Source organism: Hylobates moloch, unplaced genomic scaffold (assembly GCF_009828535.3).
Source record: "Hylobates moloch isolate HMO894 unplaced genomic scaffold, HMol_V3 SCAFFOLD_1, whole genome shotgun sequence".
Taxonomy (NCBI): domain Eukaryota; kingdom Metazoa; phylum Chordata; class Mammalia; order Primates; family Hylobatidae; genus Hylobates; species Hylobates moloch.
The window spans coordinates 65,120,583-65,137,824 of record NW_026652276.1 but is presented as its reverse complement, the minus strand read 5'-3'; the positions used below and the strand labels follow the sequence as shown (position 1 = coordinate 65,137,824).

At 44.1% G+C, this 17,242-nt stretch overlaps 1 protein-coding gene across 3 annotated transcripts in view; it reads right to left on the bottom strand.

The window, feature by feature from the left end:
* Window positions 1–17,242, bottom strand: part of NFE2L2 (NFE2 like bZIP transcription factor 2) — a 162,154-nt gene that overhangs the window by 22,890 nt on the left and 122,022 nt on the right. The window contains exon 1 of one of the 3 annotated variants that reach the window (XM_032755301.2): window positions 12,087–12,225. The exons of 1 other annotated variant lie outside the window; for it this stretch is intronic. In XM_032755301.2, the coding sequence (XP_032611192.1) occupies window positions 12,087–12,131 (45 nt within the window). In that variant the 5' untranslated portion in view covers window positions 12,132–12,225. Of the gene's footprint in view, window positions 1–10,956; window positions 11,232–12,086; window positions 12,226–17,242 lie in introns of those variants that run through there. One more of the 3 variants, XM_032755302.2, reaches the window with a different exon arrangement.

Genomic DNA, 17,242 nt, shown 5'->3' with positions numbered 1-17,242 from the left:
TAACTTCCTATCCGCATCCAGTTTACGTACCTTGCCCTTTCCAGAATCTTCCATGGTTTCCAGATGCCCTGTACAAACTTGAAACAGTGCACATGAGCACTGAAGGCCCTCTATGGCAACCCCCAAGTTAACCTTGTCAGCCCCACTGGCCCAATATTCTGTCATAGTCCAGCTCATATCTGCACCATTGCTTGGGCTTCCAGCTGAAGCCTGAACCAAACAAAATCTACCTGCTTAAAAGAAAAGTCTAGTTAAAATGGCAGTTCCTCCAGGATATTCTCTCTGAGCACCCCAGTTAGAAGTCACATTTTCTCATCTGCACTGTCACAGCATTGTCATGTATCACAGACTAGTTTATATTAAATATCAAGCTCCTACAGGGCAGTTAATGGACTCACACCCTCAAACTGACTGAGCAACTATTAAGTAAGCACCAGGCATGGTGCTAGACATCAGAATTACACAAAAGATTAAAATACAGTCTTTACTTAGAGGAACTCATATCCTAAGCAGAGGAGACACAGAGGAGCAATTTGAAAAACAAATATCCCTCAAGGGGGATACGTGCTGCATTATCTTGGAAGATTAAAACAGCTTCATGCCCTGAAAGTTTCCCAGGGTGTGTAGATACCTAATAAATATTTGTGGAATGAGTAAGTGTATATTATTTAGACTCACAATTCAGTATTTTCATTGTCTACCTAAGATATATGGGGCTAGAGTTCAAATTACTTAAGTAACAAAGATACCATGTTTTATATCATATATGAACCAACTACTAGTCATAGAAAAATTATTTAACATCGTTCCCATTAACAATACTTCTAAATTATTTCTTGGATATGCTACTGGAAATAAAGTATGATATCTTAAGAACTATTAACACACACCCCTTCTAATAAACAATAAAATAGATTGTAAGAGAACAAATGTGATCGTATCTTCAAATATCCTTTAAAGAATTTTGCAATGTGGACAATATAACAATCAATCAATTAACTGCTGATTAAGTGAATTTTCTTAGCAGATTCTAGTTACTTCCCTCAGGCTGATGGTCAGAAAAAGGATGAAAAGTGGGCAAACTTACTTTCCCCCCTTTACTCTCCTACCTCAGTATTCAGACTTCTTCAAAAAGTGCCCAGCAGAAAAGGTAGGTAAGCCCCCGAGATATATGACACATATGATTTTAACTTCATCTCCTTGAAAATTAAAATAGTAACAATGTTTAGTTTATCCTTTTGTTACCAATTCCTTGCAACTGTAGCTCTGAGAAATGGCAAACTTCAGCAGTAACAATTACCATATCAAATGTTGCTCTGCGTGAGGGGATCTGGACAAGCCACTCCACCTGAGTAAATAAAATATACCCAGACTCTACCTTTGTGGCACTTTCATTATATTCCATGACCTCTGTCCCATCACCTGCTTTAGGTTAGGATAAAAGGTATAAACAAGCTGCCACCTGGGGAGATGGCAGGCTTCCCTACAAAAAACCAGAAAGTAATATGCTGAGATTTCCTAAGAACAAGCAGCAATGTCCTGGCTTCAAATGGTCTCTAGAAGTCCATGCACCACCGTGGTTCCACGGGGGCGGTTAGATCACCCGGAAGCATTAGGAATTGTATGGAGGTGTGGTGGGGCAGTTTCTGCTTGTCACAACGATCCGTGGAACAGGACTCTGCTCCAAAGAGAAGTCCAGCCCATGCGTCAACAGCGCCCCCACTGGTCCACATGGAAGGAACTCCTTGAGTGGCGGCACTGTCCTATCAATCTTTATAAAGAAGTCCCTCATTCTTTAGCAGCTGACAGAATGTCTGTAGGTCATTAGACAACGAAAAAAGAAAGAAGAGAGGGAAGGAGTAAAACAAGCAGAGAATACGGAATATGGACAGTCAAAATCCCAGTTCTGCTACCTGCAAGCAGTGTTGTCCTGGCCAAATGGCTTAACCTCTTTGAAAATGTTCATTTCTTTTCCCTTTTCTTCCCCATAATCTTGCCAGTTCTGTCTGTATTCAGATGTCGCCTAACTCCAAAGTCTGGTTCTTTTCACACCATAGGAAGTGAGCTGGTAACATGAATGAAGATGAAAGACTAATTGTTTCCTCGATCTCCATTATTGCACAATTTACAGCACAATTGTACTGTTATCAAGCGAACTTTGGAAACCTGTAGCACACAGCAAGAGCCGCATGCTCCCGGGGCCCCAGACTTCCAAGAGTCCTGCAGAGGCAGAAGGGAGGGAGACGAATGAGTTTCTATCTAGGCGAGTCATGTCTACCCGCATCTCCCTGAGGAAGAAAGACTTTACTTCTCAGGATCAATGAGAAGAGATATGAGGTTCCCCCAACTTAAGATGCATTCCCCCTCCTTCCTGATCCTCCCACCAAGGGTGGCCCCTGGATCACAGTTTGGAAGTCACTGCCCTAAGGATTTCACCAAACAGGCAGTGTGGTAAAGAAGTTTCTAACAGAGGGTGAAGTGCTGTCTCTGTAGGATAAGATACAACCTGCACCCACAGGATGATTCTCATTCTTGGTCCTGGTCTCTGCTTGGGAACCAGCAGGAGAAGAACATGTGGGTTGGTGAGTGGGGGCACTGCAGCTGACACAAAGTAAACCAGCCCTGTTCCAGTCCACTAGGGTTGATTTTTCTTTTTTTTTTTTGAGACAGGATCTTACTCTGTTGCCTAGGCTGGAGTACAGTGGCATGATCATGGCTCACTGCACCTTCAAACTCCTGGGCTCAAGCCATTCTTCCACCTTAGCTTCCCAAGTAGCTACAACTGCAGGTGTGCACCACCGGACCTGGCTAATTTTTTAATTTTTTGAGGAGACAGTGTCTCAATATGTTGCCCAGGCTCATCTCAAACTCCTGGTCTCTAGTGATCCTCCCACCTTGACTTCCCAAAGTGTTGGGATTACAGGTGTGAGCCACCGCACCTGGCCTAGGGTTGTTTTTTCTATGTATATTTTAATTATGTCTCATAGGGAATCATCAAGAATAAAAATAACTTGAAAAATTGGCAAGTTTTCCTATTGCAAGTAAAAAACTCTCATTTTCCTCAAAAAATTAAAAAATTAGCCGGGTCCGGTGGTGCACGCCTGCAGTTGTAGCTACTTGGGAGGCTAAGGTGGAAGAATGGCTTGAGCCCAGCAGTTTGAAGGTGCAGTGAGCCATGATCATGCCACTGTACTCCAGCCTAGGCAACAGAGTAATTTTCCTTAAAAAATGAGAGTTTTTTACTTGCCAGAGGAAGTCACTACCAGGAATTTTAATGGTTAAAAAAATTATTTTCTTTTTGCGAAATATTCACGGTTCTTCAACACTCTCTAGATGCAACAGCAAGGCTCCCTAGCCCCAGTACTGCAAAACAAACCAAAAAAAAAGTACAGGTCCTTAGTCAGCCCTCAAACACCTCAAGAAGAGGTATATAATTCCATCATGCATCATACCTCTGTGCCTGTTACCTTCACAAAAGGCAACAAAGAACTATAGTCACTCTTCCCTCTATTCTAGTCCCTTAGGCAAGGAATAGGTTGGGTTTTACATCCATGTGCAGTATTACAATTTTATGCGGAAGCAGAGCAGACAAGAGATTGTCAGGTCTGAAATAAAGCAAAATTCTATACGCCTTATCAATGGGCCCCCTAAATACACAGTCAATATTGTCCTCATATTAAGGTCATTTCTTTCACACAGACATTGAGAGTACTAATCTACTCTGAATGTCAGCTACATTCTTGCAAAAAAAAAGGAAAGGACATTGAATGAGAAAATGCAAGAAGTGTATGTTGCATAGAGCCTAAATCTTAACTGAAGTCCTTCTGTTTGGAGGTACTTGAATCACATTATGTACGTCGTTCAATATGAAACTCCTAAGAACAAGTAAAATAACGGGATACCATTTTCAAAATCTTAAAGCAACAAACTACTGATGACTAGAATTAGAAAAGCATGCTTCCGGAAGGGTGACTAAATACACCCCTCCACACAAAGGGGCAACGGTCAAAGACAAGACTGGAATTGCACCTTGCGAGCTCTGCCTGGCAACCTTGGCTGTGGAGGACACAGTGGACAGAGTTACCCACTCTCTTCTGGGCTTGTTCCCACCATCTGTGGTGTGGGTATATAGGGCTGGGGCTAAGCCAGCTTCAGAAGCCCCCCGACCACCACACCATCAAGTCTCTCAAGTGGGACTGCTGTGCTGTGGCACGCACACCCACACGCAAATTGCCAACAGTTTGGAAGTTAGCCCCAGTTTCCAAACATGTCAACCCAAAAGCCATTCAGGTAAATATAAGTGGAGCCACTATAAAGTGGGACTTTATCAGGCAGATACAAAGAACCAAAAAATGAAGTTGCTAAAAGTTGCTGTAGAGATTTAAGTCTTTTGTTTTTAACGGAGGAAGATAATGAGGCCCAGGAACACAGCTTCCTAGAGTAAGACAGTTTTCCGTCCTGGCCTCCAGGATGTCCAACACCTATCCCAAGCTTCTGAGCATTCTGTCCTCACTGGCTTCTCTCAGCGCTATTTCCAAATAATCTAGATTGCAAGTTATCACAGGCCACATTCCTGAAAAAACACAGAACAATCCTGCTGACCCACTTCAGGGAAGCCCTTTCATAACAAAGTTACCCAAATCTTCTGGAGGGGTTTAATGAGCCCAGGTTATATATATTTAGTGAGTTTCAAACACTCGCCAGGCACTTTGAAACACAGTTCCTGAATGTAGGTGTTAACTGTAAGACTGTGAAGGGCAGTGATCAAAGACAAAAGCACTTGCTTTCATGATTTAAATAAGACATCCTAACCAGATTTTCTAAATCACTATATACTTCAATGAATAGCAAGCACTGAGGTCGGTCCCCTAGGGCAGGGGTCCCCACCTGCTGGCTGGACGGGTCAGTGGCCTGTTAGGAACCAGGCCACACAGCAGGAGTTGAGCAGTAGGCCAGCATTCCCGCCGGAGCTCCACCTCCTGTCAGATTAGCAGCAGCATTAGTTTATCAGAGAAGCCAGAACACTGCTGTAAACTGAGCATGCAAGGGATGTAGGTTGCCAGCTCCTTAGGACAATCTAATGCCTGATGATATGAGGTGGAATAGTTTCATCCTGAAACCATCCTCTACCTCATTCTATGGAAAAACTGTCTTCCACAAAACTAGTCCCTGGTGCTAAAAGGTTGCGGACTGCTGCCCTAGGGCATTGGCTCTCAAACCTGACTGCTCGTTAGAATTCCCTCAGAACCTTTAAAAAATAGTGATGCCTGGGCCCCACCCCCAGAGATTTTGATTTCACGAGGGATATGGCCTGGGCATTAGTTTTTTAAACACTGATGGTGAGTCTAATATACAACAGTTTGAGAACCACTGCTGTAAGAAACAAACAGAAATATAAAAGTGGAAACAACTCAAATGATCATCAACTGGATAAATAAAATGTGGTATAGCCATATAGTGGAATAGTAGGCAGCCATAAAAAGGAATGACGCTACCGATATACGTTGCAACATTTTTAAACCTTGAAAACATATTGCTGTGAAAGAAGCCAGCAACAGAAGGATAAATACTGTATGATTCCATTTACATGCTATTCCATTTACACGATATGTCCAGAATAGGCAAATCCATAGGTACAGAAAATAACTGAGTAGTTACCAGGGGCCAGGAGAGTTGAGGGGAAATGGGAAGTGACTGCTAATGGATATGGGGTTTCTTTTGAGGGTGTTGAAAATTGATTACAGTGACGGTTGCATAACTCTATGAATAAACTACTAAATTCATAGGGTTGCATAACCCTGAATTAGATTAAATGGGTAAATTGTATGGTATGTAAATTGTATCTTACTTTAAAATACACATATATCTGTAAATTCTATCTACTATAGAGAAAAAAAAGATACATAAATAAGACAAGTATCAAGAGAGATTTAAAATACCATTAGAGAGGATCACCTAAGTAATACAGAAGGTAAAAACTATAAACTCCGAGGAGGCATCAAAGCCAAAGTGATCCATATTTTTCTTTTCTTACTCATTTTTCTTCTCTTACTCATTTTTCTTCTCTGATTTGAAAAAGCAATAGAGTTCAGAGCTTGGCAGTGTACAGCTGATAATACAGGCCCTAAAGTCTCAGTTCTAACCTTATTTGGAATGGCTATTTAGCATTGTCTTAGAATTAAAAATATATATATATTCAGAATACAGGCTGTTGATGGACTGTAATGACTCTCAAGAGTCAATTATCAACAGGGACTTTGAAAGATGGACTTGGAGGTCAGGCGCAATGGCTCACGCCTATAATCCCAGCACTTTCGGAGGCCAAGGTGGGCGGATCACCTGAGGTCGGGAGTTTGAGACCAGCCTGGCCAACATAGTGAAACTCCATCTCTACTAAAAATACAAAAATTCTTGTAATCCCAGCACTTTGGGAGGCTGAGGCGGGCGGATCACGAGGTCAGGAGATCGAGACCACGGTGAAACCCCGTCTCTACTAAAAATACAAAAAATTAGCCGGGCGTGGTGGTGGGCGCCTGTAGTCCCAGCTACTTGGAGAGGCTGAGGCAGGAGAATGGTGTGAACCCGGGAGGCGGAGCTTGCAGTGAGCCGAGATTGCGCGCCACTGCACTCCAGCCTGGGCGACAGAGCAAGACTCCGTCTCAAAAAAAAAAAAAAAAAAAAAAATACAAAAATTAACCGGGTGTGGTGGCACACACTTGTAATCCCAGCTACTTGGGAGGCTGAGGCAGGAGAATCGCTTGAACTCGGGAGGTGGAGGTTGCAGTGAGCCCAGATTGTACCAATGCACTCCAGCCTGGGTGACCCAGTGAGACTCTGTCTCAAAAAAAAAAAAAAAAAAAAAACAAACTTGGTGCTGTAAGTCCTCCTTATGCCCTGGACTTGTCTTTACTAGTACCAACAGTTTGGACCAAATAAACTTACATGCTCAAATACGCAAAAAGACTTTTAAATACCAGGATTTGCAACACACAGGTATTATAGTACATATGCCATAAAAACGAATGATTAAACGTGCCTCCCCTACTCAAAGTTCTTAATATACTTAATAGTCATAGTTAAGAGTTATTTATTATGGCAGAAGCTGACACACAGAAGGCTCAAACTTTAGGTAGCACAGGATTTTGTTTAACAGTCTTGTTTTCACGTCTGGGGTATAGTCTGGTATAAGAAAGCCATCTAGGCCAGGCGCGGTGGCTTAGGCCTGTAATCCCAGCACTTTGGGAGGGTGAGGTGGGCAGATCATGAGGTCAGGAGATCGAGATCATCCTGGCTAACACGGTGAAACCCCATCTCTACTAAAAATACAAAAAATTAGCCAGGCGTGGTGGCGGCGCCTGTAGTCCCAGCTACTCGGGAGGCTGAGGCAGGAGAATGGCGTGAACCTGGGAAGTGGAGCTTGCAGTGAGCAGAGATCACGCCACTGCACTCCAGCCTGGGCGACAGAGCAAGACTGCGTCTCAAAAAAAAAAAAGGAAAGCCATCTGTATTTCTCCAACAGTTTCTGAATGTTAATATTTAATATTATACACTTGAACATATTTTTGCTTTCATTTACAGAAAACATACCATTAGCAATTGAATAAATCTTGGCCTATACCTTAAAGCCTTTTAAATAAATGTTTGTTGGTGCTTATTTAAAAGCAGGTAGCAGTGAAATTTCAATAGCTCCTAGAAATTAGATGATCAAAGAATAAACTCTATTCTCTATTTGTGGCAAAGTTATAATGAATATACATTTCTACAGTCAGAGATGAAGACAAGCAGGTTAAAAATGACATCTAGTAAACTTGTCCTCCTCTACCCTGGTGTGCAACATATTTCAGTCAACTTTCAGAGAGTGGCTGGACCAAGCATTTAAATGCCCTGAGACTGACCTGGACCAACTTTTAGGCAAATCATCCATCAGATCCTGTAAGTCCTGCAGCACACTTAATTCAGACAAATAAGACAATAATTCCAAAAACAACTTAACAATAAGGACTAAGAAAGTGTTTAATTTTGAGATGTACTATTCTCAAAGACCCAAGTAAACTTCAACTAGGTAAGAGTTGAGCCCTTATGCTTGCTATAGTTCAGAAGTGCCAAAACATGAGATTAGGGTTGAATTTGCGCCATCAGGTTTCTGCTAGCTGTTTTCAACTCAAATTTTCCCCATTCTGCTCTCTTTCCTTCAACTTGGTTTAACCCTGTCTGTCACACTCTTCACCATATTCTTACTACCAAACTTATTTTTGAGCACTACTTCAAAACAAAAAGAGCAAATGGAACAGAAGAAATGTACCAAGTAGCAAGACAAACAAAGGCAAAGACTCCAGTAGCTAAGAGATTTAATTAAGAAAAAAGGAAAACAGTTTCTGAAAAATGTGAGGCAGAATCTTGGGCATTGCGAAAACCCCAGAAATTTTAAAAACTATTATTATATTAAGAAACAGACTGGCACAGTGGCTCACACCTGTAATCCCAACACTTTAGGAGGCCAAGGCAGGTGGATCACCTGAGGTCAGGAGTTCAAGACCAGCCCAGCCTGGCCAACATGGTGAAACTCCATCTCTACTAAAAATACAAAAATTAGCCGGGCAGTGGGTGCCTATAATCCCAGCTACTCAGGAGGCTGAAGCAGGAGAATTACTTGAACCCGGGAAGTGGAGGTTGCAGTGAGCCAAGATCAGGCCACTGCACTCCAGCCTGGGCAACAGAACAAGACTCTGTCTCAAAAAAAACAAAAAACAAAAAACAGTCCTGCCTCTCTAAATTGAACCCACCGAGGCCTCTGTGTCTTCCTTAAAAGGACCACAGTGGGTAATTCCATTGATAGATTGTATTCACTCTCCCTGTATTTAACAAGGTCCACCTCCCCACATCATACACAGTGATTAAATGTCTTGCTAAATGGAAAAGCTGCAGACATTAATCTTTTATATTCCGGCCTCTCCTTCCCCCAGAATAGGCAAATCTCAACTTACCCACTTTTTGAAGTGTGAGCTTTTCTTCCTATTTAGAGTTTAAGGAGTTTTGGTACAGTCTGGAAGTGGTGATTAGGAGCCCCCAGGAGTCAAACCTGTTTGAATGCTACCTTGGCCACTCAATAGTTTGGTCACCTTAGCAGGTCTTGGCCTTTCTCTATGCCTCTCTCCTAACCTTTCCTAACCTAATGCCTGATCTAACTATTATGCCTGGTTTTCCCAACCTGGAAACCAGGGATAATAATATTTCCCGTGAGGTTACTGTAAAATTATGCATGTGAAGCAGTTATGTCTGGCACCCAGGGACATGCCCAGTAACTTATCTATTATTATCTTAGTGCCAAATTCTTCCTGCATACTGAAAAATTAACCCAGGCTCGAGGAACAGTTAAGGAGGAAATATTGACACAAAACCCCCTTTAAATGTCTTCAGTCAGGACAGAGGAAATTCCCAGAAAAAAAAAATGTACTTGTTGGGTTCCTTTTTTTTCATGCAGCTTTGTTAAACATGATTTATCCTCAATAAAAACAAATATTAACAAAAATGATGCATCTGGCTTTCAGCTTTTCCTGGTAATCCTAAAGACAGAGTCGGTTTTTCCCCCCAACATTGCTTATAAGAACCCAGGGCAAGAAAGAAAGATTTCAAAATGGCCCAAGTTATTTTTAATGCGTAAAAGACTGATATGAGTTATGCATTTATCCTCCTACATGCTGCTTCCACAACCTCTCAAGAGATTTTTCACATATCTAAAAAGTCAAGTTGTTCTTTGCTTAACATTCATTCAGGAGATGAGAAGCCTGTCCTATTTTTCTTTTGTTTGACTTAAAAATAATCTCATCAGTCTATTTCAATATCAACTTCATCCCTCATCTAGGAAAGCGCTTTCTCTCTCCAAGACACCCTTGAAAAGAGTAATGGATGGTTCCTTCCATCTAATGGAGATACCGAATCTAAGGCTCTCCTTACTGCCCTGTTTATCAACACATCCTCTGCATAGAAGGTGAAAAACTATATTCTACCACCACTTCACACCTGGAGAGTTTTTTTGACAAAAGATCAAGAAAGTGTTTGACTCTGTTCAAATCTTTATGGATGACAACCTAATATGAATCATAAACAAAATCAATTCTAAATTTTCTTGTTCTTTTTCTGTTTTCAAATATGCAAATCGATGTCTGATTACAAAGGTAGAAAAGCAGTTATTTTTATCAAACGTAATTGGAAAATACACAATGCGGTACATATGTTTCACGCATTTTTGTATATGGAATGTTATATTACACAGCAAAGAAAGAAAAATTCAAAAATAATAGAGGGCTGTAGACAATTCCGGAAATTAGAAAAACTAAAGTTCATTTTTATCATATATCCTTCAGTCAAACAAGCATTCCTATAGATAACTCTTGAACAGCAGCTATTAAATAAATCGGCAAGTACAATTTACTTCTTCACTAGTTGGAACCAGAAGAATACAATCCCAATGAAGATAGGGGAAAAGTTCAAGACAAACAACTTTAAAGGGGGAAAAAAGCACAATTAATACATTGTCCATAACTTAAAACTTTACAATAGATCTTTGGAATTAACCGAAAACTTTACATTTAACAGCATAAACGTATTTACCGTACATCAAGTACACATTTCCTTGAATTCCAATTTTTTTCCTAAAATTCATTTACAAAAGAAGTTAGAAATATAAATATCTACTTTTAAAGTTTCTACAAAGGATGAGCAGAAACTTCTTTTCACTTTTATAACAATTTACAGAAATTAGCAAGTATTTTGAAACGCAAGCCTTCCATTCTCTGCCCCTGCAGAAGAGGGGGAACATGTTAAGAAATTGAGGCAAATTCTCAACTGAAAAGGAAAAATATATAAAGTACTCAGGGGAGAAATAATAGCTGAAAGCAAAAAATTATTAACACACTAAAAGCAACAGAAATTCTAATCTACACTCGCAACTCTTACCCTTGACAGCACAGAAGAGAATATCCTGTCTTACACATTTTGGAACTGCAATTCTGAAACGCTAAATCCAAAGACAAAGCCGCTCTGGGGAAAATAACAATTGCGCAACAGATCAACAGCTCCAACTTGTCCCTTGGCCCTGGCGCGGCGAGGTTTGCACGCTATAAAGCAGGAAAGGGCCAACCGAGGGCTGCTGTGACGGCCAACCGACCGCTGTCACGGAAGCCAAGGCCACGCGGGCGGTGCGTGCCACCAGGGGGCACCGCGTCCGAACTAGAAGCCCCGGGTGCCGCCGACTCCGGCCTCAGAGTCCGCTGCCCTCGCCCGTACTTTCCCGCGGCGTTACGAGGGGCCAACTCCGGGTGCCCGGGCCCGAACCCCTTCCCCGGCCGAGAAAGTGCGCGGGGCCCAGCTCAGCCGCCACACGTCGGGGCTTCTGAGCCCGCTGGGCACTTCAGGCGCTCCTCCCACGTCCCGGGGCTGAGCTTTCAAGAGAGCTCAAGGCTGCCAGAGAGTGATCCGACAGATGGATGACTTCGCAAAGCAGCGCCCACAGATGGCCCAGCGGGGTGAGCGCGCCGCAGCCCGCACACAAGGAGATCTTGGGGCGCAGCGAAGAGGCTCCGGGTCCCAGCCCGAAGGCGACCTCAGTTCCCCCGAGAGCGGCCCCGTGACTAGGCACATTTTTGCCGGCACCGAGGCGGGGGAGCCGCGCAGCCCCGGAAGGGCCGGGCCGCGCCGGCTCAGACGGCCAGCGTCCGCCCCCTCTTGCCCCGCCGCCCACCGGGCCGCTCAAACTTAGGGGCTCCGGAGTCCCAGCTCTGGGGACCGGGGATGCGGCTGGATTCGCCCCCAAGGCCCACGCGCGCGGGCTCAGTCCCCAGACCTTCCCGCAACTTCCCACCCGTTCGCCCTCGGGCTCGTGGTCGGTCGGATCACCCGGCCGCGTCCCCGCTGCCCCTCCCCGTCCTGCCCCGGTGCAAGCGCGGCGGCTCCAGCCAGCGCCGCGGTCCTGGCTCTGGCCAGACGTAACGGAAGCCGGCTGCAGCTGTCCCTCCCAGGCCGCGGTTCCCTAGCTCCCCCGCCCCCGTCCCGGCACCACCGCAGGGCCCAGAGGGCCGAGGCAGCACCTGCTGGGACGGGAGTCCCGGCGGCGGCAGCTCCAAGTCCATCATGATGAGCTGTGGACCGTGTGTTGGGGCTCCCCGACGGCGGCCCTGTTCCAGCTGCCGAGGCGCGGCGCGGACAGGGCGGCTCTGGTGGCGACGGCGGCGGTGGCGGCGTCGGCGGCTCCTCCGGGCTCCCCGGCACTCGGTAATCGGCGACACGCCGGCGGGCTCCTGCCCCGCTCCGCCTCCCGCCCCACAAGGGCGGGGCAAGAGTCCAGGCCCTTCCTTCCCCCGCTGGCCGCGCGGGCTGAGCTTCTGAAAATCCCCCACCCGCGCCGGGGCTGACGCAAGAAGCTCGCGGTCCGGGGGCGGGAAGGGACTGCCAGCTGGGGTCCCAGCAGGCGGGGAACCTAGAGGAGGTCTCCGTTAGCGCCCCGGTGCCGGCGTTCAGTTTGCCCTCCCCCGCAAATAAGGGCAGCGCTCTCGCCCGCGAGATAAAGAGTTGTTTGCGAAGGTCGCTGTAGTTCGGACGCTTTGAAACAGTTTAAACAGTTGGAACAAACACACCCGGAGCCCCGGAAAGGCGTTGGTGTAGGAGCTGCGCCTCCCTGATTTGGAGTTGCAAAACCTTGCCCTGCTTTTATCTCACTTTACCGCCCGAGAATGGCGCCAGCCGGGGTGGGGGGTGCTAAAGGTTTGGACCCAGACCGTGCCACTGCCAACTGCCCTCACGTCCTTGCTCCCCTCCCGGGCTAGGGCCAGTGGGCCCTGCCCAGGGGAGATGTGGACAGCGCCGGGAGCTCGTGTTCGCAGTCACCCTGAACGCCCTCCTCTGAACTCCCACGTGTCTCCATTCTCCTAAACTCAGGTCGTCAAAGGCAAACGGAGAAGTCCCTTTAGGTCAGAGAGTGGTCAGTATTGCCCACCCAGAGCTGGGAGAAAAACGGGAACCCCAAGAGAACCTCTTCCCACCAAAGCACAGCCACCACGCCACAGATGGCGCCCTTCAACAGTGTGTAATACTACAACATGCTGTAATCGTTTAATCTTTACAAATTTCTTTTTCACCTACTCACAAAATAATGCAAATTAAAAAAAGAAGTTACAAAAACGTTTGTATAGCATTGGCTCATTTTATAAAAACGTGCCTAGAAAAAAATTGAAGGATAGTTACCAATATATTAAATGCTGTGGAATAAACGATTTTTATCTTTCTCCTTATTGCTTCCAAGTATGCTTTAAATCTGCAATGCGTATGTTTTATGTCTTACATTAAAAACAATATTTAAAAATTAATCATTGCCCAGAGAAAACTTCAAGTATTTGAAACCAGGAATATTGTGAACTCTAATAAGGGTTCAAAGAGGATAGATAAATGGTTTGGTTTCGTTTTTTTCTTCCTCTTCTGCATTTACAATCTTTCTAACTGTGTAACAAGACTGGTTTTCAGTTTCTAGCTTCCTGGAATTATTCAAAACCAGGTGAAGTAGATAATACTGGCAGTGGTTTTACGATTTCATTCAAAAACCACACACACACCCCTGACTATAGCGATCAACGCCCAAAAAGCTATAGAGCTTACTTTCTCTAGGTTGCATAATTTGACACTCCCAGGATTTATGTGTAAATTTGTATATTCAGATATTCCTTGAGATAAGTGAAGCCTAAATTAATTACTTGTAATTGAAGCAAGCTTCTTCAACTCCTATTAATCCCTTTCAGCTGTTATGTGAAAACCCTGCAACATGATCTGCACAATGAAAACAAGTTAGGAGAAAACTGCAAAGGACCTCACATGAAAGATGCAGAGACATAATAATAAAATAACATTTCTGACTCCAAGAAAAAGACAAGAGTAAATTGTTAACAATTCGAGTTACTTATTAAAATTACGACATCAGAGAAGGTAGACAATGAGCCTAGTAGGTAGGAGATACCAGAGTCATATGACATGGTTACTGCTCTAAAGGAGTTTATAAAGTATTTGGTATTTCTTTGTTAAGCCACAAAATTTCCATTGAGTTTAGACTGAATGAAATAACCTTCACTTTTCCAGTGCTGCAATTTGCTGAGAGTATGTTATTTCAGGCACCTGCAGAGTACATATTTTCAAAGGGAGGGGAGCAACATGATAAGAGTTTGAACATGTTTAAGAAAAACAAACACTAAGGAAAAGCTGTTCGGCATTTGGTTTAGCCAAATAAAGGGAACCCCATTCTCAAGACCACCCATGTCAAGGAGGTGCCCAGTCTTGGCAGACTCTGGAATGTGATTGTCTTCATGAGAGCCTGAGCCCTTGCTTTGCCCTCCAAACCTGCCTATTGTGTTAGGAGGGCACAGATAATGCATGTTGAGAAGCTCTGGAGGAGCAAGAAAGAACAAGAAAGAGGAGGTGCTGGTTTTTCTCTCCTGTCTTGCTGCCATGGGATCCTTTTTTGCTGCCAGGCTCTCCTAGCTACTATTTGGGGAAAATACCCTCCAATTGGTTTTATGTTCTATTGACTCTTGTACCTTTTCATTGATGCCTGAATTATTTGCTGTCTTTGGGAAGACAGCCTTCCCTACATGCTTGAGATGTGTCAATTGTGATACCTTGCTCCAGATTTCTCATAAAAAATAAGCATCATCGGCCGGGTGCTCTGGCTCACGCCTATAATCCCAGCACTTTGGGAGGCCGAGGCTGGCGGATCACGAGATCAGGAGATCAAAACCATTCTGGCCAACATGGTGAAACCCTGTCTCTACTAAAAAATACAAAAATTAGCTGGGTGTGGTGGCGTGCGCCTGTAGTCCCAGCTACTCGGGGAGGTTGAGGCAGGAGAATTGCTTGAACCCGGGAGGCAGAGGTTGCAGTGAGCCGAGATCATGCCACTGCACTCCAGCCTGGCGACAGAGTGAGACTCTGTCTTAAAAAAAAAAAAAAAGTATCATCAAGTAAGTCTTCTGGGTACCAGAAGTCTGGATAATGGTGATGCATCGACCCATTAGTTCCACCTCCTTTGTGCTCCAATCTGCCAAGTTGCAAGGCGCAAGAAAGTACCGATTGTTTCAAAATCCTCCATCACTTTGAGGCTTCTTCCTCTCTCTGTCACTTCCTCTCAATTGTTCTCCATGTTTGAGCCAGAAAATATTCAGAATCTTTTAGAATTGTAGTTGAAATTCTACTTTGTCCAGCGTAAAGTATAGAAAGCTTCCAAAGATGGCACCGAGTAAACCACCCCTCCTGATATTGAGGCATTTGTCTAGTCCCCTCATATTGAAACAAGCATGGCTGGCCCTGCAACTTGCTTTAAGGTATGGAAAGAGGCCAGAAGTGACATTATGCCAGGTTTTAACCTAAGCTTGAAAAAGCCCTGACAGCTTTTAATTTTATACTCTTGGAAGTCAGCCATCATCCTAAGAGGTCTGACTACCTTGATGGAAAGAGAAGCCATGGGAAAAGTCATGGAAGATGAAACTCTAAATGGAGAGAGAGAGACTATGTGAACCAACACACAAGACATGTGAATGAAGAAACCATCTTGGACCTTCAAGCCCACCTAGTCAAGAACCCAGAGAACTCTAGCTCCAGCTGCTATATGACTGCAGTCACATACAAGAGACTGTAAGCAAGACGGGCAGAAGACTCCCTGGCTAAGCTAAGTCAACACCAAGAACTGTGAGAAATTATAATAAATTGCTTTCAGCTATTAAATTTGGGGGTCGTTTGTTTCATAGCAATTGATAACCAAAACAGCATACTGTATGGTGACTATCAAAGGCAGGATTTCCCCTGGCTGCTTTTTGTTTGTTAACCAACATTGGGAGCACAAACAGGGAGATGGTACTTGGTGATTTAATAAAACTCAGACTCTCAGAAGAAAATGACTTCCTCGGGAATGAGGAAGCTGTCTTTCCCATAACATATCTTTGTTGCTACATACAAAGTAAATAAACCTCATCACACCATGCATCAGTTTCATTTTATTAGATAGACGATGGAGAGATAGTCTCCTTATCAAAATACACTTCACGAACACAGACATTTTATCAATGAAGTAGATGGAGGGATAAATGCATACAGAGGTTCTCACCTTGATATGACCTCATTTGTACCAGTTATGTAAGATACTCGCTGAATATCTGCTTAGGGAGTTTGAACTTGAGGAGCAGCCTGCCCAGTGGATAAACTAAACTCCAGTATAGGCCAGGCGTGGTAGCTCACACCTATAATCCCAGGGAGGCCAAGGTGGGCGGATCACCTGAGGTCGGGAGTTTGAGATCAGCCTGACCAACGTGGAGAAACCCTGTCTCTACTAAAAATACAAAATCAGCTTGGCATGGTGGTGCATGCCTGTAATCCTAGCTACTCAGGAGGCTGAGGCAGGAGAATTGCTTGAATCCGGGAGGCGGAGGTTGCAGTGAGCCGAGATCGCGCCATTGTACTCCAGCCTGGGCAACAAAAGCGAAATTCCGTCTCAAAAAATAAATAAATAAATAACAAACTCCAGTACAGCAGTGTTCAAAATAATTGGTGTATTAATTTCAAAACATACCCACATCCTTGGTTCCCTGGGGTGTACACCTAACTGTGCAAACTATTGGTACAATGAGCTGTACATCTCCAAAGCCAGTTTTAACTCGTGTAGTTTCCTGCTCGTAAGAGAAAAAGTATCCTGCAGCAAGAGCAGTGCAGTAAGTAAAGAGAAAAATGTTTAAAACAGTCCTCTGAATTTTATGTGTTGATACCTATATAAATATATGTACAGAAAAAAAAAGACAGAATGCATATACTCCAAAATGTTAACCGTAATTATTTTGACTAGATGGAGACTGATGACTTTTTTTTCTCATTTTTCCATGTTTGCATTGTTCTAAATAAATAAACATACATTACTTTTTTTTTTTTTTTTTTTTTGAGACAGGGTCTCGCTCTGTTACCCAGGCTGGAATGCAGTGGTGCTATCGTGGCTCATTGCAGCCTATACCTCCTGGGATCAAGTAATCTTCCCACTTCAGCCTCCTGAGTAGCTGGGATGACAAGCGTGCACCACCATGCCCAGCTAATCTTAAAATTTTTTGTAGAGGGGGCAGTCTCACTATGTTGCCCAGGCTGGTCTCAAACTCCTGGCCTCAAGCAGTCCTCCTGCCTCAGCCTCCCCAAGTGCTGGGATTACAGGCATGAGCCATTGTGACTG